At 34.5% G+C, this 25,998-nt stretch overlaps 1 protein-coding gene across 1 annotated transcript in view; it reads left to right on the plus strand.

The window, feature by feature from the left end:
- The window catches only part of LOC126976875 (G-protein coupled receptor dmsr-1-like), a 106,387-nt gene that overhangs the window by 74,401 nt on the left and 5,988 nt on the right, over positions 1-25,998 (plus strand). The window contains exons 3-6 of the mRNA XM_050825502.1: positions 9,472-9,630; positions 18,552-18,688; positions 19,968-20,070; positions 25,366-25,928. Of these exons, the coding sequence (XP_050681459.1) occupies positions 9,472-9,630; positions 18,552-18,688; positions 19,968-20,070; positions 25,366-25,928 (962 nt within the window). The remainder of the gene's footprint in view (positions 1-9,471; positions 9,631-18,551; positions 18,689-19,967; positions 20,071-25,365; positions 25,929-25,998) is intronic.

A 25,998-nucleotide genomic window follows, 5' to 3' on the forward strand; every position in this document is an offset into this window, starting at 1 on the left:
CTACATTTAATTAATAATAGTAAAGATTGATTCAATTCATTAGCATCTAAAGGACCAATTATTTTATTATTTTTATTTTTACAATTTGATACAAAACGTAATACGTAGCCATAAATCCTCTTAATTCTGTTAAGGTTAGAATATTTATCAAATTTTAGAGCATCGTTAGCTGAGACGTGGCATTTAATTATGTCTTTTACCTCGGGTAAGTGTATAGGAATGTGAGTATGAGCGGTTTTCGGCCAGTAGGATTCATCATTCCGTAGGAACGACGGCCCTTCCCACCAGAAGGCAGAAGCTTCGAGCTGACTGGGACTTACGCTGCGAGACGCCAGGTCTGCCGGGTTTTTATCTGTGGGTACATGCCGAAATGTAAATCCGCTGGTAAGTTTATTAATTTCATTTACCCGATTACACACAAATACCTTGAGATCCTTAGTTTGGGTCTTCAACCAAGCTAAAACAATTGTTGAATCCGTCCATAGATATTTTTGGCTAAAGTTACCCCGCCATGACTGTAAAACCTTAAAGCATAAGCGAGACCCTAACAGAGCACCACATAATTCCAGCCGAGGAATGGTGGTAGAGTGTAGAGGAGCAACTCTTGCCTTTGCACATAGCAGCCTAACCGTGATACTTCTGTCCTGATTTTGAGAACGTACGTACACACAAGCCGCGTAGGCTTGTTGGGAGGCATCTACAAAACAATGCAGCTCTAGAGATCTCGGGTTTTCAGACAGAACCCGTCGCGGGATCTTAATGTTTGACAGGTGTTAAAATTCTTTTAAAAAGACTTGACCAATTTTTGCAAAAGTTCAAAGGAACGGGATCATCCCAATCTAACTTGGAAGACCACAATTCCTGTAAAATAATTTTTGCTATAATAACACAAGGACATAGCAACCCTAATGGATCAAAAACCTTACATGTCGTGGATATGACAGTTCTTTTGGTGATCTGAGGGGATGGAGTCAGATCTGTTGAAAATTGTAATTGATCCGCTGTAGGTGACCAATTCAGACCCAAGACACTGGAATCTTTATAAAAATCCATGGGTTTTCCCGAATCAGTTTCATTATGAAATAATTGAGGACAGTTAGTACGAAATTTTCTTATAGGTAAACACGCTGAGTCAAGAACTTCGACAACATTTTTGTAAATGTGTTGCAGGCGCTCTACGGTATCTGCGCCTGTATTAAGATCATCAGCGTAGAAATCGCTTTTGATTATACGAGCAATAGATTCATCGTCACATTCATTAGCTAATTGCAGGAGACACCGAGAACTGAGAAAGGGCGCAGACGCAGTACCATAGGTTACTGTATTTAGACGCAAAATATCAATAGGCTGATTACAATCTTCACGCCACAAAATGAGCTGAAGATGACGCTGCGACGGTGTGATTTCGGTTTTCCTGAACATTTTCTCGATGTCGCCTGTTAGAACATATTTATGGTCACGAAAACGAAGCAATATAGATATTAGGTCACTTTGCACAACTGGGCCGACCATAAGAATATCATTGAGTGATTTCCCTGTATGAGTTTTAGACGAAGCGTTGAACACCACCCTTAATTTAGTGGTTTCAGATTTCTCGCGAATTACAGCATGATGTGGCATAAAGTATCCAAACTCTGGTCGATTGATTTTAGTTAGATGCCCTAAATCAGCATATTCATTGATAAATTCTTTATACTTTTCCTTTAAACTTGGTTGTTTAATAAATTTTCTTTCTAGGCTTTCCAAGCATTTTTTAGCAATATAATAGAAATCACCGAGTGCTTTCTCTGGTCCTTCCTTTAAAGGCATGTGAACAGAAAATCTGCCATTTGGCAGACGACAAACATTCTTTTTAAAATCATCTTCACAAAGCTGCTCTTCAGCAGAATATGTTTTTGTTTGTGGTAAGTCATCAATGTTCCAAAATCTTTCTAATGAATCCTTTATTTCCTGAGAAAAATTGCAATGAACTTTACATGAGATTGACTGACTTGTTGCTAAGGGACCACCTACAAGCCATCCGAGCTTAGACTCTTGAAGCACCGGTTTATTCGAACCGAGTTTAATTATATTCGATCCGACTATCTCCCAATATACATCCGCACCCAACAGTATGTCTATATCAGCCGGTGAGAAATATTTAGGGTCAGCTAATTGAATATTGTTAGGTATATTTATTAATTCAGTGTTAATCACTGAGTTTGGTAAAATACCAGTTATTTGTGGCACTACCAAACATTTGACATTTAATTCAAAAGACATAACTCTTGATTTAACTTTGATTTCACATTTTTTATAAATCCTACAGCCCACATTATTAATTCCATAAACGTTAACCGAACTAGAATCATCAATAGACAACCCTAGATTTTTCTTTAAATTTTCGGTAACGAATGAAGACTGACTGCCCATATCTAGAAGAGCGCGAGCTTGATAAATATTGTCGTTTACAATTAATTCTACTACAGCTGTACACAGTAACACTTGGCCGGCTGATGAAGACAGCGTAAGAGACACGGGTAGGGAAGACGAAGTCGTGGGTTGAAGTTCTGCATACGACAGGGTTGGTTTATGTATTAGTGTATTATGTTTCTTTTTGCACGTGAGACACAGTCCTTTGAGCTGGCATTGATATGCGTTGTGACCACTGCGCAGACAATTTTTACATAATTTTAATTTAGTAACTTCATTGTAACGATCATCGATAAACATATTTTTAAACTTAGAGCATGCATGTGAAGGATGTTCATCGTTACACACAATACAACCTCTTTTGTTATCCTTTTTATCATGTGACACTACAAAACTTCTAGACTGAGCAATAGACTTTGGTTTATCTATCACCTTCTCAGACCGGTTAGTACTATAGGAAGTTTCCAGCACGTCAGCACGACTACGCAGGAATGAAAAAAATTCACACAACGAAGGTAACTCGTTTAGATTACCCTTGTACTCCTCCCATTTTCTACTCGTGTGTATGTCCAATTTTACGGACACCATGTATATTATAAGGGCATCCCATTGATCAATAGGCTGGCCAAGCGATTCAAAAGCACGTAAATGCTAAGACACATGATCGATAACAAACCGCAACGCTTTAAATGATTCCGTTCGCAATGGTTCAATACTGAACAACGCCTTTAAATGATTGTTCATTAAAATATTTTTGTTTCCAAATCTTTCACATAAGAGATCCTATGCAATCTTATAATTTTTAGCACTAAATTATATCGACTTTATGACAACAGATGCGCTCCCTTCTAAACATGAACGCAAGTAATGAAATTTATTTATCGGCGGAATCCCTTCATTGCTATGTATAACCGATTCAAATGTGTCCCTAAATTCCATCCAAAACAAATAATTTCCATCAAAAGTCGGTAACTTTATTGTAGGTAGCCTAATAGAATTAGTCGAAAAGGAATGGCAACTACTAAAATCAGACCCCTGGTTCCCTAACCTTTGATTTTCATTTGGGCGTTTATCTAAAAGATCCTGACAAGTAGATATCAAACTTAAAAATTGATTCTCAATCATATCTCTTTCTTTTATTTGTTCCTCTGTATCAGTATGTAATAAATCAATTTTATCTTGTATAACTTCATAATCATTAAGTAATGTCTGACATTTGTTTAATTTTAATTCTATTTCTTTATATTTTACTAAAGATATTTCTTTTAAACTTTTTAAGGTAAATAGGTAAGTCGAAAAATTTGTTAATCTTCCTTTAATTATTCCTCTTTGTTTTATTAAATTAGATAAATCAACCTTTCCTTGACTATCGGCTTTAGATTCAGTCATTTTGTTATACAAATTATCATAAATATTTCAAATATAAATAGACAATGTACGAATTTATTAAAGAATTCTAAGCGCAAACCATGTAAATAAAGTAGAACGATTAATGCAGCGCACTCAAACCTGACGAGTACAAGGAGATAAACAGATCACTTCAAATAACAGTCGCCGCTACGCCGCTCCGACGGTTAGATGCTCCGTGATGTATTGTTGTGCCGGAGTCTAAAGTCCAACGGCAACGGGTATTCGCACACAGCGCCTTACAGCACAGCGGATTATACAGAAACACCAAACAACTCGATCTTTCGAACGCTGGAATAAGTTGACAAAACGTTTTATATTGTGTTGAACAAATTTATTTTAAAAGGGTTAATTATGACCTTGTTATGCTATAACTAGCTATAAATGTAAGCTATATACGGAACAAATTAGGCAAAATGAAATGATTTGCTAAATAAAGAGAAATAAAGAAATAGAGTGATGTATAAATAAGCCGCTAACTGGCAGAATTATTAAAATCAAATACAATATAGGCAATAGGTAGATAGCTGATATGATGCTTATCGTTTGCATGCAATTTAAAGCTTTAACAATTATAGCCTCAATGTAAGCTTGATTAGATATATAAATTATTAAATATCTAACGCTTGAGTACTATTTAAAATCGCTAAATTAAATGAATAACATAACGGCTACTGCACACAAACTAAATGCGATATATGAGTGGAACAAAGGAATGCTTTGGAACAGCTTTAAGTATGGAACAGGCTTACTTTCCTTGGATTAGACCTCTGGATCTCCACTGGTTCATCAGGCTCCAATAGCAGCAATCTCAAATTATCCAAAATCAAACGTAGATCTAATTCTCATCGATGTTCCAAGTTCCAACGTCTTGTTCGTCGTGTCAATCACGTGGCACTTTTAAAGTCGCCGGCAGCGTAATGCTTATTAAAAGAATATTATCTTTTAGAGTACTCCGTCCTGTCACGGTCGCCACTTTTTGTTTATAATTAAAACAAAACTTAAACTTCTAGATTTATATTAACAAGATTATTAGGTATAGATTAAATATAATGCTAAACAAGGACGTCTCTCATTACGGCCGGGCGATGGCGGTCTCTCGTATGTGTCGGCGCAGGTTCTAAAACTGGTCGCTTCCCCTCTCCCCCGCCGTCTCCTCCTCTCAGCTGTTACAGGCGTTAACACTCATTTAGTTTCACTATTTATTTAGTGACTTTCTTCATTAATAAATGCACTTTGTTTATTCATATTTCAAACACTTTGAACAGAAATTATACAGGAACATTGTCCAACCAAAGAAAAATATGAGCATGTGGGCGATTGTGGGGCGAAGAGGGGGATTACGCATGCGCAGTAACGCCGATGCAACCAATGCCACCTAGAGGCGAGTTGCTGAACTAAAGAGACAAGTGTGATATTTCAAAAAAGTCATTAAAAGTTCTGCTATTCATCGATAGATGGCAAAACTAAAAAGTATCACCGCTGTGCCGGTCGGAGTGGGGGGTGTTAGGTTATTTTCGTTACGGAATTTCTGGATTCGGTCTCCACGCTCAAGGCCCGCGATAGAAGCTATGCAATAGCTTAAAACTACGTAAAAACCTAGTTATTCTTTCTATTTTTGGCAGAACTATATTTAATTGATAAAAGTATTTTTTTTGGTTTATTTACAATAATTATTCAATATAAATGTTGTTAAACAAAGCTAGTTACTTAAAAGTAATGAAGGAGTTAAAGTCAGAGTGTTATTTTGTGTATTTTACGTAGATAAATTCGTGATAAATGGTTTACGTGAACAATATTAATACATATCAATTAATGGACTGAATAACTTCATTAATAAGCACGAAGCAGTTGTTTGAGAGCAATGAATTGAATTTAATAGGATTCAGGTGGCTTCGAACAATTGTACCTATTAATAGAAAGAGCCTTTTCATCACGAATTCGTAAACCAATTACACTCAAAACTGTAAGAACGACATTGAAGGGAAGCTGGCTTAATTATTGTTTGGTATAAAATAAACAGTTATAACAACGGGTGATCATTTATAAGTACAAAACTAACAGACACGATGAACATAAACCAACACTCACGTTGTAAACACTCATTATTAAAATAAAACTTACGTACTCATAAAGGATAAAACGATAAGAATACTCAGAATATATATTATTTGAATATCTATATCTATACTTATAATAAATCTGTAGAGATCAAATTTCTGTACGAAGAAAAATTTTTTTAAAACCAAGTCAGGGGGATGTAAGAAGAAATAGAACAAGTCCCGATTTTTTTGGAAGTTCTTATTTCTCTGTCTGTTTTGCTGTTTGTACGGGCTAATCTCTGAAACTATTGGACCGATTTAATTGAAAATTTGCATGATGATACCTTACATCCCCGGTCAACATCTTAGATACTTTTCATCCCGGAAAATTAAAGAGTTCCCGTGGGACAGATAAAACCTCTACTTACTTAGATAGCGTAGTACACAACAACGTTTGTACATAATTTAATAAAATTTGGATTGTTTATACCTTAGATTGCCGGTCAACATCTTAGATACTTTTCATCCCGGAAAATTAAAGTGTTCCCGTTGGACTGTTAAAAACCTCTACTTACTTATATTTCGTAGTACACATCAACTTATGCTCCTAAATTAGTAAAATTTATGATGTTGATACCTTAAATTGTCGGTCAACACTTTTAATACTTTTCATCCCAGAAAATTAAAGAGTTCCCGTGGGATAGTTAAAAAACTAATGTAACTTATATTATTTAGTAAACAATAATTAATGCAGATAATTTAATAAAATTTAGCATTTTGATAATCATATTGTCGGTCAACTTGGATACATTTCTTCCTGGAAAATGAACGAGATCCTGTAGGAAATAAAAAACTATATTTCCTCATATGGCTAGTACACAACAACTTATGCACCTAATTTAGTAAAGTTTGTAAAGTAGACACCTTATATTGCCGGTAAAACAATGTGTAAGTATTATAAAATTTAAAAATCCCATAAATATATACATCGATACATACAAAACTTAACCTTACAACCCTGTAAAAATGTCAACCCTAGCTTCCGGCTTTCCAAAGAAGTATCTACTCATATTATAAATACTAAAGTTTGTATCAATGTATCGATCTCTGGATATATGGACCTGTAAAAATCTCAGCCCTACCTTCTGGCTTTCCAACATTGTATCTACTAACATTATAAATACGAAAGTTTGTAAGAATGTATGGACGTCTGGATGTATGTTTGTTGTTAATGTTTGCTACTAAATGGATTTTATTACAGCTTACATATCAGAATCATACTTACATAGCAGATATTTAATGTAGATAATCTCTGTCTATACTACATTATTTGAACAATAGAATAGAATGCTGATGACGATAAACCGAGTGCGCGATATTATGGTGCGGTCCGGTGGCAGGCGGTGAGGTGGGGTTGCGGGCAACCGGACGGCTGCGGATGGAGGGGTTATTAATTTTAATCTCCTGCAGTTCCTATTAATTTGCATTTTCAAGGAATATCAACAAATCGCAGGGTCAAACCTTAAAAGAAACAGACATACATTTGGGCATGCCATGTTTTTCGTACGGCCAACTCTACGTGACTTGCTCACGCGTTTTTGATCGCAAAATCTGAATGTGTATGCTGACTGAAATTAATCGTTTAACATAATTTATAAGGACATAGGTATGTATTGCAGTAACTACCTATAACTTTTGCACTACTATCAACCGTCATAATATGCATACATCCGTAGCTATCTATCATTACAAACTTTGTATTACCTATTGGTGAAATCATCATAAAAAATCTTAGTACAAATTAACATGCATTACACAATATACTTAGTTGTTCGAACACTTATATCTGGAGAAGCGCTGGACGGATTTTGATGTAGTGATGTTGTTTGATTTGTTTGATTTGCCTCCGTCCGGAATCGCAGAATAATATAAAATATTTGACGAAAACAGAAAATGCTTTCTTTCATTTAAAATCATTATCACATTTTTCTAGAGTGTTATCTTTTTTTACGGAAAAGAGGAATAAGGAGCGTATGGGCCACCTGGTGTTAAGTGATCACCGCCGCCCATATTCTCTTGCAACACCAGAGGAATCACAAGAGCATTGCCAGTCTTTATCTCTGGATCTACTAAACCGAATTAGAAAATTCTGTTACAAATAGAAATTAAAATTTTTATGAGAGTCATATAATATATGCTATATATTAACCCAAAAATGAAAATACTTTTTCATAGTAGTTGTATTTGTAAAATACGTCGGAGAAAAAACCGTCAAATACTAAAAATTAATTATATGGCAAAACAACGTTTGCCGGGTCAGCTAGTTGTACATAATATTATAGTTTAATTTACGTCTATTAAACCTGTTGGTATGTATTCAATGGAGCGGTATCTTGTAGGTTCAATATGACACGTGTGTTAAGCAATTTTAGGTAATTAAATAAGAATTTAGAAATTTAGTACAATACAGTCAATGCATATTGCTTCTGATTGCTACGCATATCCATCACTACATGACAAATTACGTTATACCAAAGAATATGTAACACTACAAGTTATGTTTAGGACATTAAGCTCGAAGTACAGCGTGTACTAGTAGCTAATAATAGTAGCTTGTTAATAGTTAATAGTCACCAATGGTCATTAGAACAGAATAGGTATTTATTAATATTTTGTATATTATTGTATATTAGTTATAAGTGTAGGTCATCAACAACGATCAATTGAATCTTATGCTAAGCCCTTTTGAATCTACTCAAGCCATGCCTTAATAATAGAATCTAAGCGATTGATCGGTTCTAGATTAACGACGGTCAAATTTGGAGTTTTTCAAGGTTCTATTTTAAGTTAATTTATATAATGCCTTGAATTACCGTTAGATCTACAACATTTTTGCGTTATGTGATGTTTTTTATTAACATTTAAAAAAAGAATGTCTTAATGTAAGCATTTCAGTTATTCAGTACGAATAACCTTCCGCTTAATTATTATAAACTAATAATATTGGTTTAACAACAGTAACTAAGATATTACGAAACCATCATAACTATGGTGAGCACTTTGAAATATTCGATAGCATCGTGTTCGTGGGTTATATTATTACAATACCATCATCAGAGGATTTTGTGGTCAGGAGTGCTAGGAGTGATAAACACGTAAAAGGTAGGGACCATGTGCGAACACACCATGAGTGTACTGACGTCGAGTCAATACCGATGCCTACACTTTCATGCAACTTCATTTGAATCACAGTAGCGGTGCTGGCCTTTTAGCAAGGTTTACGAGCTTTTAAGGTTCTCATGTCGTAGCAACCTCGTTCTGAAGCTCTGCGATGCACTCGGATTATTGGATCGAGCTGACACTGTGGTTGTCCAGACCTGAGATGATAGCAGTACTAGAATGCTGCAATGTGGTCCGACCTAAAGTTTTGTCTTACATTGATCTCCACTTTCTTCGAAGACAATGTGTCCTAAATCTCCAAATAACTCGGGAACTCTTAGTGCCGCTGAATTGGACCTGCTACTTCACTAACAATCAGGAGAGCACCTTCTGTGGCCTTATTCAATGTTCTTAACACACGTCTTAATAAGGTTTTCTTTCCATTTCTTAGGTTTGTTTCTTCGGGTCGTTAGCCAACGCCCTGAACGTGGCGGTCCTGACGCGCCGGGACCTAGCCGCCGCTCCTATCAACAGGCTGCTGAAGTGGCTTGCAGTCGCTGATGTCTTCGTCATGATGGAGTACGTCCCTTTTGCTGTGTATCGCTACCTGGTATGTATTTTATTATTCAACTTGTCAACGCCCCGTTATTTTTTTTTATTTAAATTAGATTTTTTATCTTATCATACATATCTTTTTAAAGTGGTGTGGGCTAAAAATAATTTTGAAGCAGGCACAAATATTATGTACTTGTATTAAAAATAAAATATTTTGTCTGTAATGTTCCTTAAATTTTAAATGAATTCAAAACTTATTTAGTGTGTATAATATTAAAAAAAAAATATTAAAATTAATTGAAGTCAGTGCAAATTTAAATATCAAAATTACGACAAGCGCTTCTCATGTATAATGTGAATCTAAAAAGTAATGGAAAACTTTAACATGCATCAGTATGCCGGGTCAGTACTCGGCAAGCTTGTTTCAATATATTTATTTATTAAAGATGTACCAACAATAACTCAACTTAACATTAACAATTGATTTGCACTTACATACTAATTCTAGGTTGGTTATTCTAAGTAGGTATTCAACATTTTTAAAAAGGAAAAATTAAGTAACTTAGTAATGAATCTTAATTCTAGAAACTATACAATTTAATTCTAATGTGGTAAGTGTGAAATTACAAAAAATAAAAGTAAGAATTAATAAGTCATTAACAATCTAATACAAACTATTGTCTACCGTGGTCGTTATGTTTTCTAAAACTTTATTTCTATATGACAACAATGATCGTTGATATCATTGAATGTTGTGGATATTCTATTATAAGGACCGTATTGTTTCACATTCGTTCTAGAGTAATTATTTGAAAATATTTTATTAATCGGTTGTCTTGGTAAACATCTTGGAATGGAGAAATTTAAGTTAGATATTATGTTAGGTTCTAAGGATCCGTGTATAATATTAAAAAGGCCGCGAAGGTCCAGAAACTTTCGTCTGTTGGACAGAGAAACAATCTTAAAATGATTTAATCTGTCATAGTAACGTGATCGATTTGAGAGGTATCTTTGAATGACAAGAATTTTGTAAATGATTTTGAATTTTTCCATGCGTTTTATGTGGCATTTATAGAAAGGGTTCCATATTAAGCTTGTTAGCATACTCATACTTTAGAGTTCAATAACTCTAAACTACTTCGAACAAGCGTGTTAAATAGACAAATATGAGTAGTTGTGTTTCTAAATTCGTTAGAGTTACGTTTTAGGAAACCTAACATTTTCCATGCCTTTATAATAATATGATCATAATGATTGACAATACTTAACTTGGAATCAAATAGTACTCCCAAATCACGAACGACTGTTACTTGACTTACAATCTCCTTGTTAGTTTTGTAAGAGTAGACAATTTTTTTACGCTTGGAGAATTTAATGTGTGAGCACTTGCTTGCATTGATTTCCATTTTATTATTTGAACACCAATTGTAAATGCAATCAATAGCGCGTTCCCAAACGTGTACATCTCTGGCACATCTTACTGTACGATATAATTTGACATCGTCAGCGAAAATTGAGCATTCACTTGATTTATATCTGCTATATCATTTATGAAAAACAAAAAGAGGGTCGGTCCGAAATGGGACCCTTGTGGAACGCCAGAAGTTGCAGTGAAATCATTGGACTTATACCCACCCAGAACAACTCTTTGAATCCTATTTTTCAAATAAGAATTGAACCAATTCAGAAGAATTCCATGAAACACTAAATTTTTTTATTTTGTTAGTAGTATCTCATGGTTCACTTTATCGAATGCACTACTAAAATCAGTGTAAATAGCATCAATTTCATTACCATTATCTATATTAATACTTAGGTAGTTTGTAAACTGAAGTAGGTTTGATGTAATTGGGATCAATAGAAGGAAGTAACTTAAAAATGTTTCATTCACTTGTTTCTACATTAGAAATGGAAAACTGGGGAAATGTAGTTTTAATATCAAGATAATAACCATTGATGTTATCATTTGAAAATATTGATTGAAAATGAGTAGCAAATAGTTCTGTTATACCTTGACCACTTTCTGAGGTTATGTCATTCAATTTCATCTTACTAGGTATTTCGGACGAGGAGCTCTTTTTATTTTTAATAAGCCCCTAAAATTTCTTAGGGTCACTTTGTATTAGTGATTCAATTCCGGCATGACAGTCATTGTAACAAGCTTTAAGTAATTAAGCAACCCGATTATTCAATAAATTGAGTTCAAATTCATCTCTTGGGTTTTTATATGTTTTGAAACGCTTGCGGATTTTCTCTTTTTCGCGAATTAATTTAATGAGATTCGGTTTATACCAAATTGGATATTTTGTACTTTCCGTTTTGGAACATAAACTGCAATAATATCGTTCAGCATGTTGTATAATTTTAAAACCATGACATTAACATCTTCACTGGCTAGAAGTGTCTGTTCCCAATCGAGTTCGCTCAGTTTCTTATTTATTACATAATAATCAGCTTTATAAAAGTCGTTATTAACAAAGGTTCTCCGTTTAAGGTATTTACATGTGTTTAATTCTACGTTGATTATGATTGCTGGATGATGAGTATCAAGTTTTGATAAGGGGGCACTTGCTTTCATGACTTTAACAATACATTCTCGACCAAGAACGAGATCTAAAATGCGGTTACTACTATTCCGAACATTATTTTATTGAAGAAAGTTGTTTTGAGACATAAAATCTACCATTGAAAAGCCTAATTTATTGTTGTACTTAAAAGGTTGTAATAACTTCCAATCTATGAATCCTAAATTAAAATCACCAACTACTAGTACTTCATTTGGGTGTGATTGCACAACCGTACTGATATTTTCCTTCTATCTATCTTATATCATGAAATCTCAGAGTAATCGGGGTACATACATACAAAAAATACCGATCGAATTGATAACTTCCTCCTTTTTGAAGTCGGCTAACCTAACCTACACTCGCCACGCGTGACTTTGAGCGGGATAGCTTCGTCAAGAAGCAAGCGGACAGACACGCGTGGCCACACAACCTAAATAATTACAGTTAGTAAGCTGTTTACAATATTAAGTTTTATTTTGTTTAGGGCTTGATACTGACTTAAAACCTATCAATAGGTATAAAGAAAAAAAAAAAGGAAATTATTTTATTTGATCACACAGTTGAAAACACTAAAATAAAATTGACAAAAAAAAAATAATAAAACAATACTAAATCTAAAATAAAAGCAACCATAATTGTGGTATGTGATCAAATATAGCCGACGACCGATATAGCCGAATGGTTAGTGACCCTGACTACTAAGCTAGCCTTCCTTGCTGCTTGTAGGCAGCAAGGACGTACAGCCTAAGTGCTGAAATGATTAATTTAAATTTTTGTTGTTAAAAGATAAGTTTTTAATTTATTTTTAAATGATTTTAGTGATCTTACTGGTGGTGGCAAGTCATTCCAGCACTTAGTTGCGTCAAAATTTAAAACTTCCCTTAAATGCGACAGTTCTATACCTCGGCGTAGCCAATAAAGTCAGGTAAAAGTCTCGCATAATGCCTGTTGACCTATCAGTCAAGCACATAAGTTTCTCACGCAAGTATTTTGAGATACCGTTCTTAAGCACCCCAAAGAGTAGAGTGGCGAGATGTAATCTTCTACGTGATTCCATTTTTAAAATTTTTGCTTCATTAATGTAAGGAGTGACATGTGAGCGAGCAGGGATGTTGAAACAAAACCTGGTGCAGGCATTTTGGACTCGGTGAATAATCTTTGCAGTACTGCTTAAGAGTCGAGGCCAATAAACATATCACCATAATTCAGTCTTGATAATACAAGCGATTCGCATAGACGCATTCTTAATTTTACACTAATATAGGGCCTCAGTTTATAAAGCAAATTTAAGCGATATAGGCTATTGCGGACAGAATTAAGGACATGGGTTTCAAAGCGCAGTGCGGTGTCAAAAACAACTCCCAAATTATGAGCCTCCTTGACTTGTTCAATAATACTATTATTAATTTATATTATGGGATTACGCATGTTAATTTTATTAACAACACTTTTAGAGCCAAGTACCATACACTGAGACTTAACGGGATTTAAAACTAAGCAATTCCTTTTTGCCCATAAACGTATTTGCTCTAAGTCAGAATTAAGTTTAAGTGTGGCTGCCACAGTGTCCACAGGATCGAAGAAAATATAGAGTTGCGTATCATCAGCATAAAGATGATATGAGCAATATTTGATACAATTCGTTATATGGGCTGTATAAATTGCAAACAGCAAAGGGCCAAGAATCTATCCCTGGGGAACGCCTCTAGTTACAGAGGATAGATCGGAGGTTGAGAATGTGCCATCGTTGTTTCTTACTTCAACGAACTGTGCTCTATTGCTTAGGTAGCTATCAAACCATTTAACAGTTGAAATATCGAACCCGTAATATGACATTTTAGAAAGAAGAAAATCCGTGTTTATATAATAATAATATTGACACACTTTTTACACAAATTATCTTGCCCCAAGTTAAGTTATAATGTCATCTACTACAGTTGATGTTATATTTGTTGTGCTATGTCCTTTCCTAAATCCTGATTAGAAAGGTGGTAAAGTTTTATTTTCTTCAATGTATTTACTTGCCTGAGAAGCCACAACCTTTTCTAGAATTTTCGATGTGCAGGGTGACTGACTGGTCGCAGATCTTTAAAACTAAGGGGGTTTAAACATTTAGGCAGAGGCATTATTTTAGCTACTTTCCATGCATCAGGGTATGAAGATGTTGTTATAGACTAATTGATTATAGAAGTGATAATATGTAAAGTTTGAGGTAATGTCAGTAACAGCATCTGAAGAGATATTTAATCCACACCATGAGCATTAGACTTCAAATTCTGAATAACTTTGGAAACTATGATTTCATCAACTGGCTGCAGCATAAACTGTGAAAATCCATGCCGGTAAAACTCAAAATAAGTAAGATCCGATAATGCTACTATCCCATCGCCTGGTATATCAAGAAATTTTTTATTTTTTATATTGGGATCACATACTTACATACTACACATACACATCAGGTAGCACATACAAATAATAGTATTTTATTAATATTAAAGGTAAAAGTTTGCATAAGAGGTGTATTAAATTAAATTGTTAGTTATTTGATACTTTTCAGTTTTTAACCGACTTCAAAAAAGGAGGAGGTTCTCAATTCGTCAGTATTTTTTTTATGTTTGTTAACTCAAAACTTTCGAGTGAGTGAACCGATTTTGATTCAAATTCAAATTCAAAAACACTTTATTCTTGTAGGTCACAGAAATGACACTTATGAATGTCAAAAAAAAATATAAAAATATTGTTTCTTATTGAATTTACCGCTACTTCGTAAAGGGTTGAGCTAATGAGAAGAAGTAGCAAGAAACTCATTGCCACTCTTTTAAGTCAAGATTTACAATTTAATTGTTTTACAAATCATTTCAATCACAATATATGCAAAGTGACGCAACAAAAATACTCAAATGTCAAAAACTTAAAGGCTTACATGAGTAAGTCAAAAAAAAAAAAGTAAATTAATACTTATAAACACAAGAGTTATTGAGTATAGTAGATGCATCAATCTACACATACCTATTCTATTCTATTCATAAAATAAAATATATAATAACTTTAATTTTAAAGGAAATAATAATAATAAAAAAACACATCAAGCAGACCTCCCGGTAACAAGATTATCCAGCCCCCACGAGTAGCACCCGTTCACGAGCATGACGCATGGACCAGCCATCGCCTCCCTCGACCATATTTTAGGGAAGGGAACGACCCGCCCCACGTCGCTGCCACAAGCAGAGGCATTTAAGCGAGCATGACGATACCTGTCACGAGAAATCTACTGAATAACAAAACAATTCAATTGAATGATAATTCGAGTGGTCCCATTGTAATTTGGTCCAGATTTGACAATGGAATCCATATGTACGTATAGCAACGTGGATCATAAATATACGAATAACTCAATATCGCGGCAACCTATTTCGATGATTCTTTTTTTATTGGAAAGGATATACTTCAAAGAAGTTTGGTGAGAGTCTGCTAACGGAATCCATGATCTGTGGCAGAATTTCTACCTTCAATTTCAATTTATTTATTTAGAGACTATTAAAACTGTCTGTAATCAAATTGCAAAGCGCTTACGCTCATTGCTGCTTGAACAATTTTGTATATCTATACATATTTAGATAAATTGTTAGTTAGTGTACTTCAAATTCATTAAAAATCAAAAAATAAAAAATATTTAAAAAAAAAAATAACCGACTTAAAAAACGCTATCCCAAAACAATAGATATATAATATGCAATAAAAAGTATAAAAATAATTGCGTATTTTTATGCATTCTAATTAATAATCTAATTCTTGTTACGATTATTGTAATTTTTGGAGTCGGTTGATTTTTTGTGGATCTTAGGTAAGGACAATATAATTTTTATTCAATAAAAAATATAATTGTTTGGGGTTGATATTTCTTATTAAAAGTAAACGCTAAATTTTTGTTACATTTAATTTAATTTATAACTTTAAGGTTTAAACTGTAAATTGAAGGTGTGTGTTTTTATTGTTTATAAAGTGTTTCTATTCTATTCAATAATGGTATGAATAACGTCCTGTTTAACTGTCAAAATGAATTGCCAAATGAATGGCTAACTTAAAACTTTCAGATTGAGCAGTTTTTCTGTATTTCTATATAATAAATAAGTTGGTTACCTGTTTGGAAATGTATATGTTGGACCCGTTCAATGTTACAACAAAAAAAACGAATATTGTTTTTTCAAAAATCCAGTGGTGTTACTTCAAGATCTTAGTCATTCATGTTCATTTGATAAGAATTCACTGGATGATGAATAATAATTTACAAATTAACTAACAAATTTATAGGAAATAATACTTAATATTCTAGAACCGTAAATGACATCAGAGCGTATTTGAAAGTAAAAGTTTGGATGTGTAATATTTGTATACACTTAAAACATGAATATGTACATTTGAAAACTTGTAAAAATTGTCAATTTAACTTTGTGTAGTTTTCTACACATCCGCATTGTAATCAACAGTAACAATTGTATCGAATCAAAACACGTAAAAGAAAAAGTTTACTGAAATGTATAAAATATGATGCCGAATACTGATTGAGCCATGAATCGTTTGGAACCATTGAAGCAATATATTACAATAATAATATACATGAGAAGCCATTCCGAACAAATATTAGGATATGTTGTGTTAGACAGTGAGACAAACACTTTGATATTTACATTACTTCAATGTTTTATAATACCTGCAAGTTGCCTGTTAATCGGAACTAAATTTTTATTGAAAGTCATATTTTTAAACAGTTTTGTACAATGGCTTACAACTACCACTATTAAATTGCTACAAAAAAGGAGCCACTTAATCAACACAAGAGATGCAAACTACAGAAGAAAACATCTGACAGAAATTAACAAAGAAATAAAAAAAAACATAAGAATAGAAAGGAACAGAAATAGAATGGAGACTATTGAAAAACACATAATAAAAACGGTTGGTATCAAAAATGCATATAAAAAACTAACTAAATCTATAGACTTTATAGTAAAAATGCTTTTCATAGAATTAATTAATAGAATTAATTAAATAAACTTTAATAGAGGATGACATATTGGAAATTGCAACATCCTATTACAAAGATCTATATGCATATAAAAACACTTCGCGAGAAGAAATAAATTTGGTCAAGACCTCAGATATTCCCGAAATCCTTCACGTAGAAATTGCAAAAGCAATAGACACACAACGGAATGACAAAGCACCAGGACCAGATGGTATAAATAATGAGATCTTAATGCAAAATAAGCAGGTAATCACATCGGTCCTCACGGAAATGTTTAATGATATAATAGACACAGAAATTACCCCACAACAATGGACGGAATCAAATATTATTCTTCTATGTAAAAAGGGAGTCAAACACGACTTTGGAAACTACCGCCCAATCAGTCTCATGTCTAATATATATAAGATATTTGATAAGATAATTTTTAAACGGATAGAAGGAACACTAGATGAATATCAATCCATCGAACAGGCGGGCTGTCGGTCTGGCCTGAGATACGCCATAAAAGACAAAACTCTTCACATTAATGTAAAGAAAAAACTAGTGAACACCTGCGTACCTGTCTTAATGTATGGAAGCCAAACATGGCCTTCAACACAAAATAAGACGAGAAAACTGGAAACCTTCCAACATGCAATGGAAAGAAGTATACTGCATGTGAAAAGGTCGGACAGAATAAAAAACCATGTCATCAGAAAAAGACGAAGGTCATAGACATAACATCTAAAATCAAAAGACTCAAATGGAAATGGGCAGGGAACATGATAAGAGGTCAAGAGAAATGGAGCAAAAATGCGACACGATGGTAGAAGGGAAAAAGTAAAGGGGCAGACCACCGAAAAGGTTATGATATTAGACAAGTAGCAGGAGTGACATGGATTAAAGTTGCCCAAGATAGACAGGAATGGAAAAGGTTGGAGGAGGCCTTTGCCGATTCGCAAACAGACCTACAAAAAATAATTAAATTTTAGAATAAAATATATTAAAACTAGTTTAGCAACAAAAATATATTTGTTATATTCATAGTTTTTAGATCTTAATTCTTTGTAAATAGATACTAAGGCGGTCTGAATAAAGGGCTTTATTATTATTACCGTCCGGGCCGCACTGAGTACGTCGCCGGACCAATTGATGCGAGACCAAATCCGACCATGTGCTTAGGCTATATACGATGGTATGTTAGACCAATCTTTAAAAAACATTTTCGTTAGTGTTTAAACACAAACCCTTTATTTTACTTGCGAAATCGTTTTTAGAGGAGCCAATACGTTTATGGTCTTATAATTATATAGCATTCTTCCATATAATATTGTAACCGCAGAAAAGAAAAGATAATCTTAAGAGTAGGAGAAGGTAAATAAACGAAATGATCATTGACAGATACTTCCTGGTCAGCGAGAGATGCCGTACAAATGGGCCGCGTATCTTCTGTTTCACATGCACTTCGCTCAAATATTCCACACAGCTTCGATATGTCTTACGCTATCGCTCGCTATCTGGAGATATATAGCAATCAAGTAAGTAACAATTCTTACAATTGATAGATTCTAGTTACTCAAAGTTCTGATAAGAATAATCGTACATAATTGAATTGGAAATGGAGGGTCAAGGGTTCCACTAAAATTCACCGCTGATTCATCAAATTTTGTGATTTTTTTATTAAATTCAACTATATACTATCAACATCCAATTGTCTAGGCCTAACCTACTTGGGCATGACCCGTAGTTGTCCTACGATGATCTACGCAGAAAATAAATTCTTTCATATTGACACGGGAGTGGGTCAGGGATTGGAAATAATACTCCGCTTATAGGAACGAGTCTTTATTTGCGTTCACTTTTTCTGAACTTGCGCTTCGCCGGTCTGCCGCTGTCCCTCTAGTGGGCGGCGGTACCGTCAACGCGTCACACCCCACCGAACACTAAGTCTCTTCTATCTTCTTCCTCTTGGAACACTTCCACTTTTCACTACTTCTTCTTTTCTTCTTCTTCTTCTTTACACTTTCGAGTCAGAACTAGAACTGCCGTAGGCTTACGGCCACGCTTAGTACGGCTTATATACCCCGGGATCCGTTCTATTTTTAAAATGATTCTCCCATTCCATCTTTAAATTTAAATTGTACTAGAAAATTCTTTTAACTATTTTTATCCTGCTTACACATTTTCCATCCCTTTTTTTTTGTTCGATTTGATACTGAACTTACTAGAAATTTCCTTTAACTTTACAAAACCCAAAAAAATCCATACACTGGTAGGTGTATCGAACCCGGGTCTACAGCGTCTAGAGTAAACACTTTTCCGGTGAGCTACGAGTATTGCTGACGGAGCTGTTAAAATTAACAATGTCTTGAAGTCTGACAACTCTCGTCATATACTTTGAAGGGTTGCTACGCAACAATATAAAGTATAAACTAACTAATAAAGATGGTATTGGCGACATTCAATATATAACAATAATAATCTTGTATATCTAAAAGTTTTATTCAACCTGCACATTCCGAGTACTGGCACTCGACGGATGTACCTAGCACTTATCTTCTTTCTTCTTGTCTCGTCGGTCGTTTCTTCGTGGCAGAGTAAACCACTGAGAACGGGTTTGGTCGATGGCCATGAGATTGTCCTCTCCGCTGGCTACTATTACGGTGTTGTTTCTCGGTAACCGTTCTCCAATAGCGCTAAGCTACCTACCTTATGACTAACATTTATATGTAAAAACGTAAGTGTTTGCAATGATTTTTTCAAGTTTAGCACAAAAAAATGGTTTATATATTGCATAAAATGTATGTATGTTAACAGGTATTCAGACAGAAGCCACGTCCTATGTACGGAGAGACGGTGTAGTACAGCTATATTGAGCAGTTTCATCCTTCCCCCGCTTCTTTGTATACCCACATTTATGGTGAGTCTGTCAGATCTACGTCATATAAATCTCAATAATATTTCTTAAATTCAATTGATATTATCAAATTTGCCTCTACATTTGCTTTATTAGAAGAAAAACATTGCAATATAGAATTTAAAATCCAAGATGTTACAAATATAGATGTTAAAGATACTTACAGCTATTAAACAAAATGGAAAGAAATTGAAATCTTAAAAAGTATCTTATAGTATATTATAGCTTACAGGAACAACGTTTTCAAATTTATTATTATTATATTTTTATATTCTCACATAGCTTGTAGTGGTCCAAACTCAGCAAATATTAATAACACGCGGCCGTCCGCTACTTCACTTACGAAATATTTATTTTCATGGTGATTTGACAATTCAATGTGCTTTTTTTATTGTTATTTGATACACTTGCAGTACTTGAATGATAGGCATCGTTACGCACGCAAGGAAAAAGCTAATGCCTGGTTTCTTGCGTAGTTCGGATATTATCGTCAAATACAGCTATATTGATGAGATATTGATGTAATACTTCTTATCCATATGATATTTAAACGTATGATAATACGTAGGTCACACTAGAAGTTTTGCGTAACTTAAGAAATAACACGTCGTTTGTTAAAATTTAATCGAAGGTAACTTATGAAAGTTAATATAAAATGTGAAACACTCGGAGTGCTATCGAAGAAACAAGAACCCGAGTTGTATGTGGACTAAAATATTGGAACAAACGAGGAACGAATATCGGAATATCAATTGTGAACATTTTGTGTAATATTTTATTATTATGAGAGACACCTGGCGGAGTATTTAGTGAAATATTCTGCTTTGATGAACAACTTAGTCAAATAATAACACGCGCTCCATTCCTTTTTGAAAAATGATGGAGGTGAGGTGGTCTTGAAAGTGGATGTAAAAAATGCCTTCAATTCTGTAAGTAGCATTTTAACAGAAATTCAAAATTCGATTCCAGAAACATTTAGCTATCTTTGGCAATGTTATGGTTCGGAGTCAAAATTATTTTATAGGGACAATGTTATTAAATTTACTAAACTCTAAATTAAATATGTGGTACTTAGATGACGGCACTTTAGGAGGTGAAACAAATACAGTTCTAAAAGATCTCAGTTTTTTGATAAAAAAGTTTTATGAAATTGGTTTAAAGCAAAATTTTTCAAAGTGTGAACTTTTTATCTCAGATTTGGTACCTTTTGATAGAAGAGATGCGATAATTAAACAATTCAACATTATTGCCCCAAATTTAAAAATTATAGAAAAGCAATCTCTTCGCCTTTTAGGTGCACTAATTTTGGAAGAGTCTTTCTCAGCATATATAAATGAACAAAATTCAAAATTTGAACAATATTCAGACCGCCTACTATGCATACATTCCCACATGGCCTATCATATAATTCGGTTTTGTCTTTTTGTCCCCAAGCTAACCTATGTTCTCCGATGTTGCCCTCTTTGGAATCATGAGATACTTTTGTCAAGTTTGGACGATTCTCTACGAAATTTACTATCAAAAATATTAAATTGTTCATTGTCTGATACTTCTTGGTGCCAGGCTTCTCTGCCCATTCGTTTTGGTGGAATTGGCATCAGAAATATATCTAGTATATCCTTACCAGCATTCTTATCTTCTGTTCACAATGTCATCACTTTATATGACAAAATTATCTCCCCGTCATTATGGTGTATGCGGAAACTGCTAAAAATGCTTGGAAAGTTGCCTGTCCAAGTGAAAATTTCCCTTTAAACGTCTATCACAAAAGCTTTGGGATGAGCCACAGTGCAAAATCATTCACAAAAGGATATTATTATCAAATCACAATATTTCGGATCAGGCTCGTTTTATTGCTGTTAGCGAACGAGATTCAGGGTACTGGCTTCAGGCCACTCCTTCGAGTAACATAGGGACACTCCTTGATAATTCCAGCTTCTCAATCGCAGTTGGTTTACGCCTGGGTATCCCTAGAACAGTTCCCCATATGTGCCGCTGCGAAGGCAATTTAGACAGCCTTGGCCACCATGGCTTATCTTGCCGCCGCAGTGCGGGCCGTCTCTCACGCCATGCTGCCTTAAACGACGTCTTGCGTTGGGCCTTTACTATCGTCAACGTGCCGGCTTTCCTAGAGCCGAATGGAATTTCACGTGATGATGGTAAGAGGCCTGATGGCATGACGTTGATTCCTTGGAGTCGTGGAAAGCCACTGCTGTGGGATGCGACTTGTGTGGACACGCTAGCCCCCTCTCATATTGAACATTCATCGAGAGCGGGAGGTGCAGCAGCGGAATCTGCCGAAAACCTAAAGCGGAGGAAATATGCATCACTCGGTGACTATGGGACAGAATATATTAACAATAATTTTGACATTTGAGAATGGCATCAAAAGGAGACTTTCCGCACCATACACGCCAGAACAGAATGGCTTAGCAGAAAGAAAAAATAGGACATTGCTTGATAAAGGTAGATGTTTGTTGATAGACGCCAATATGAAAGAAGTTTTTTGGGCTGAAGCTATTAATACAGCTAACTACTTGGCAAACCGTAGTTCTTGCACAAGTATTGATAACGCGACTCCATTTGAAAAATGGGTAAAGAGAGTTCCGTCAGTAAGACATTTTCACATATTCGAAACTAAGGCGTTTGTACATAAAAATGGAAAGAAAAATGGAATATTTGAAGCCAGAGCGACACCTGGAATTTTTGTAGGATATTCGGAAAATCACAAGGCATACCGGATTTTCAACCCAAAAACAGACCAGGTAATGATTAGCAGAGATGTCAAAATACTGGACAAAATATTTTATGAAAACGAGATCAAAGGAGAACAAAAACAAGATGTAGTTAATAAAAAGGAAATAGAAATTATATTTTCTCCTGAAAAAAAAAATGTAGAAGATAATAAAGATTTGAAAGAACATGAAATTGATGAAACTGACCAGGAATTGAACAATGATGAAATATTTGTTGACGCCAATACAGAAACAGATGAAATAGATCCGACTAGTTCTACTGATAAAAGACAGAGAAAAACACCAGCATGGCATCAAGATTATGAGATGGATGCTGAACAATCATTCCTCTGTGAAATAGACGAGAACATGGATGAATGGGAAGATGCAATAATAAGCGAGATTGAATCTCATCTTAAAAATAATACTATGAAAATTGTACACAGGAACGAAAGCAAAAATTTGATTGATAGTAAAATGATTTTCAAATATAAATATAATGCAATGGGAGAAATAGATAGATGAAAAGCACGACTTGTGGCGCGTGGGTTTAATCAAAAAGAAGGAATTGATTACACTGAAACATTTGCACCTGTTGCAAAAATGAGTACTCTTAGAATACTTATTGCACATGCAATTGAAAATAAATTTAAGTTATCGAAACTAGACGTGTGTACTGCATTTTTAAACGGCGATTTAGATGAACAAATTTATATGAGGAAGCCGAAAAATCTGGATAAATATTTAAAATACATAATTACACATGGAAAAGACATAGAGTTGATTAAAAAAGCAAAAGAAATGCTTTTAGATATAAATACATATAAAAATAATGGGATATGTCAGCTAAACAAAGCCATATATGGTTTGAAACAAGCAGGAAGTCAATGGTTCTTAAAGTTACATGAGAAATTGTTGGAAATCGGATTTAAGAATTCTTCAGCGGATCCTTGCTTGTATATATTAGAAAAAGGAGGAGAAAAGCTGTTTGCAAACATTTATGTGGATGACTTAATACTAGCATATAAATCAGAAATGTTGTTACGAGAAGTCAAAACAAAACTGCAAAAAGTTTTTGAGTTACGAGTTATGGGTTCACTCCATCATTGCCTGGGCATACAATTCACCCGTGTAGGGGGAGAAATAACATTGTCACAGGAGAATTATATTGAAAATTTAATAAATAAGTTCAACATGGCTGAATGTAAGCCAGTGTCAACGCCCATGGAGACTGGTCTGAAACTGGAGAAGGGTAATGGACTCACAGAGATGGAGAATATACCATACCAAATGTTAATTGGATCTCTAATGTACCTCGCTATAGCCACAAGACCAGATATAATGTTTGCTGTTAGTTATTTGAGCCAATATAATACATGTTTTGATAATACACATTGGCAAGCTGCAAAAAGGGTGATTCGTTATTTAAAAGGAACGAAGAATGTAACCATCAGATATAAACAATCAGGAATGGCACTAACAGGCATGGCTGACGCTGACTGGGCGGCATGTACCGTTGACCGTCGTTCATATACCGGTTATATTTTTAAGTATGGTGGTGGCCTTATCAGTTATGCATCAAAGAAACAAAGAACAGTGGCTTTGTCAACAGCAGAAGCCGAATATATGGCGATGACAGAAGCAACGAAGGAAGCTTTACACTTGAAATATCTGTTGGAAGATATTGGAGTTTTTCAACAAACTGTTACGATCTATAATGATAATTTGGCTGCACAGATGTTAGCAAACAATCAAATGACTGGTAAGAGATCGAAACATATCAGCATAAAGGAACATTTTATACGGGATTGTGTCCAGAAGAAATTAGTGACCATCCGTTACAAGGACACAGAGCATATGGAGGCAGACCTTTTTACAAAGGCATTACCACAACCAAGATTGTTAAAGCTTCTAAAGATGATAGGCGTCACTCAGACCTGAAGGTCATCGTGAGGGGGAGTATCATAGAGGTCTTACTCATAGAAGAAGAAATTAGTGACTTTTGGTTACTATGACTACAAAGCAGTTATTACGTTGTCATGCTTATAAAAAGTTGTAATTAATTTATAAAGTTGTTTTCTTATATTAAATAATGGTGAATGCACTGATTTGCGCATAGTCTACTGCTGATACTCTGCTCTATCTCATATAACACTTTATGTTACCTAGTTAAAGATTGGTTTACCACTTTTATTTTACCTGTATATAGTTTCCTATAAGCTTGGTAAAAGCTATGATTTTTATAGACATGAGTTTTCAGACATGAGTCTGAATTTGCAGTTACGCCAATTTTATGACTTCATAGAACATTTGTAGGAAAATCCTGATATTAAAATTAATTTGAATATCTGAAACATGCAAAGGAGGGGTTCTGTCATTCAAAATAATGTATTCATGAGCATACAAAGCAAATCTCCGGAGATTTTCGGCGAAGATAAAAGTCTTGCTATTAGTTGGAAGCTCTCGTAATAAATCATGTTTATTTTGTTTGTACATAGCTTGACGTAAATGAGCTCAAATAAATGTGACTTCATATTTGAACTAAAAATTTTGACTTTCACAGGTTTTCGACATTCACACTGCTGTTGTGTTAGAACCAAATGGTCCTATGATTCTGTATCACGTAGATTCTGATGAGGAAGGACAATTATTTAAGATCAATTTCTGGGTACACGCAGTTGTTATAAAACTGTTGCCATGTTGTATTCTTACGATAATAAGTCTCTGGTTAATAAGAGAAGTATACAGTGCAAATGAACATCAGAAAAAGATACGTCTCACCACGACTAATGAGAAGACATTGAAGCGACAGAACAAAGGAGATAAAAGGACTAATAGAACAACGAAAATGCTTGTCGCAGTATTGCTGCTGTTCCTAGTCACTGAATTACCTCAAGGGATATTAGGTCTTATGAGTGGAGCTTTGGGGCGATGTTTCTTCAAGCGTTGTTATGATTTGTTTGGAGAGCTGATGGATGCATTAGCGTTACTTAATGGAGCTATTAATTTCATCCTATATTGCTCAATGTCGCGACAGTTTCGGATGACGTTCAGACAGCTGATGTGGCGCGCTCATTTACATAGCTGGCCGCCGCCTCAACCTTCACATTCTGATGGCGTCAACACGTATGTTTTACACTTTTATTACATTTTACTTAATTTTACATATAATTATACCTACATAAGCAGTCCTGTA

This window comes from Leptidea sinapis, chromosome 42 (assembly GCF_905404315.1).
Source record: "Leptidea sinapis chromosome 42, ilLepSina1.1, whole genome shotgun sequence".
Taxonomy (NCBI): domain Eukaryota; kingdom Metazoa; phylum Arthropoda; class Insecta; order Lepidoptera; family Pieridae; genus Leptidea; species Leptidea sinapis.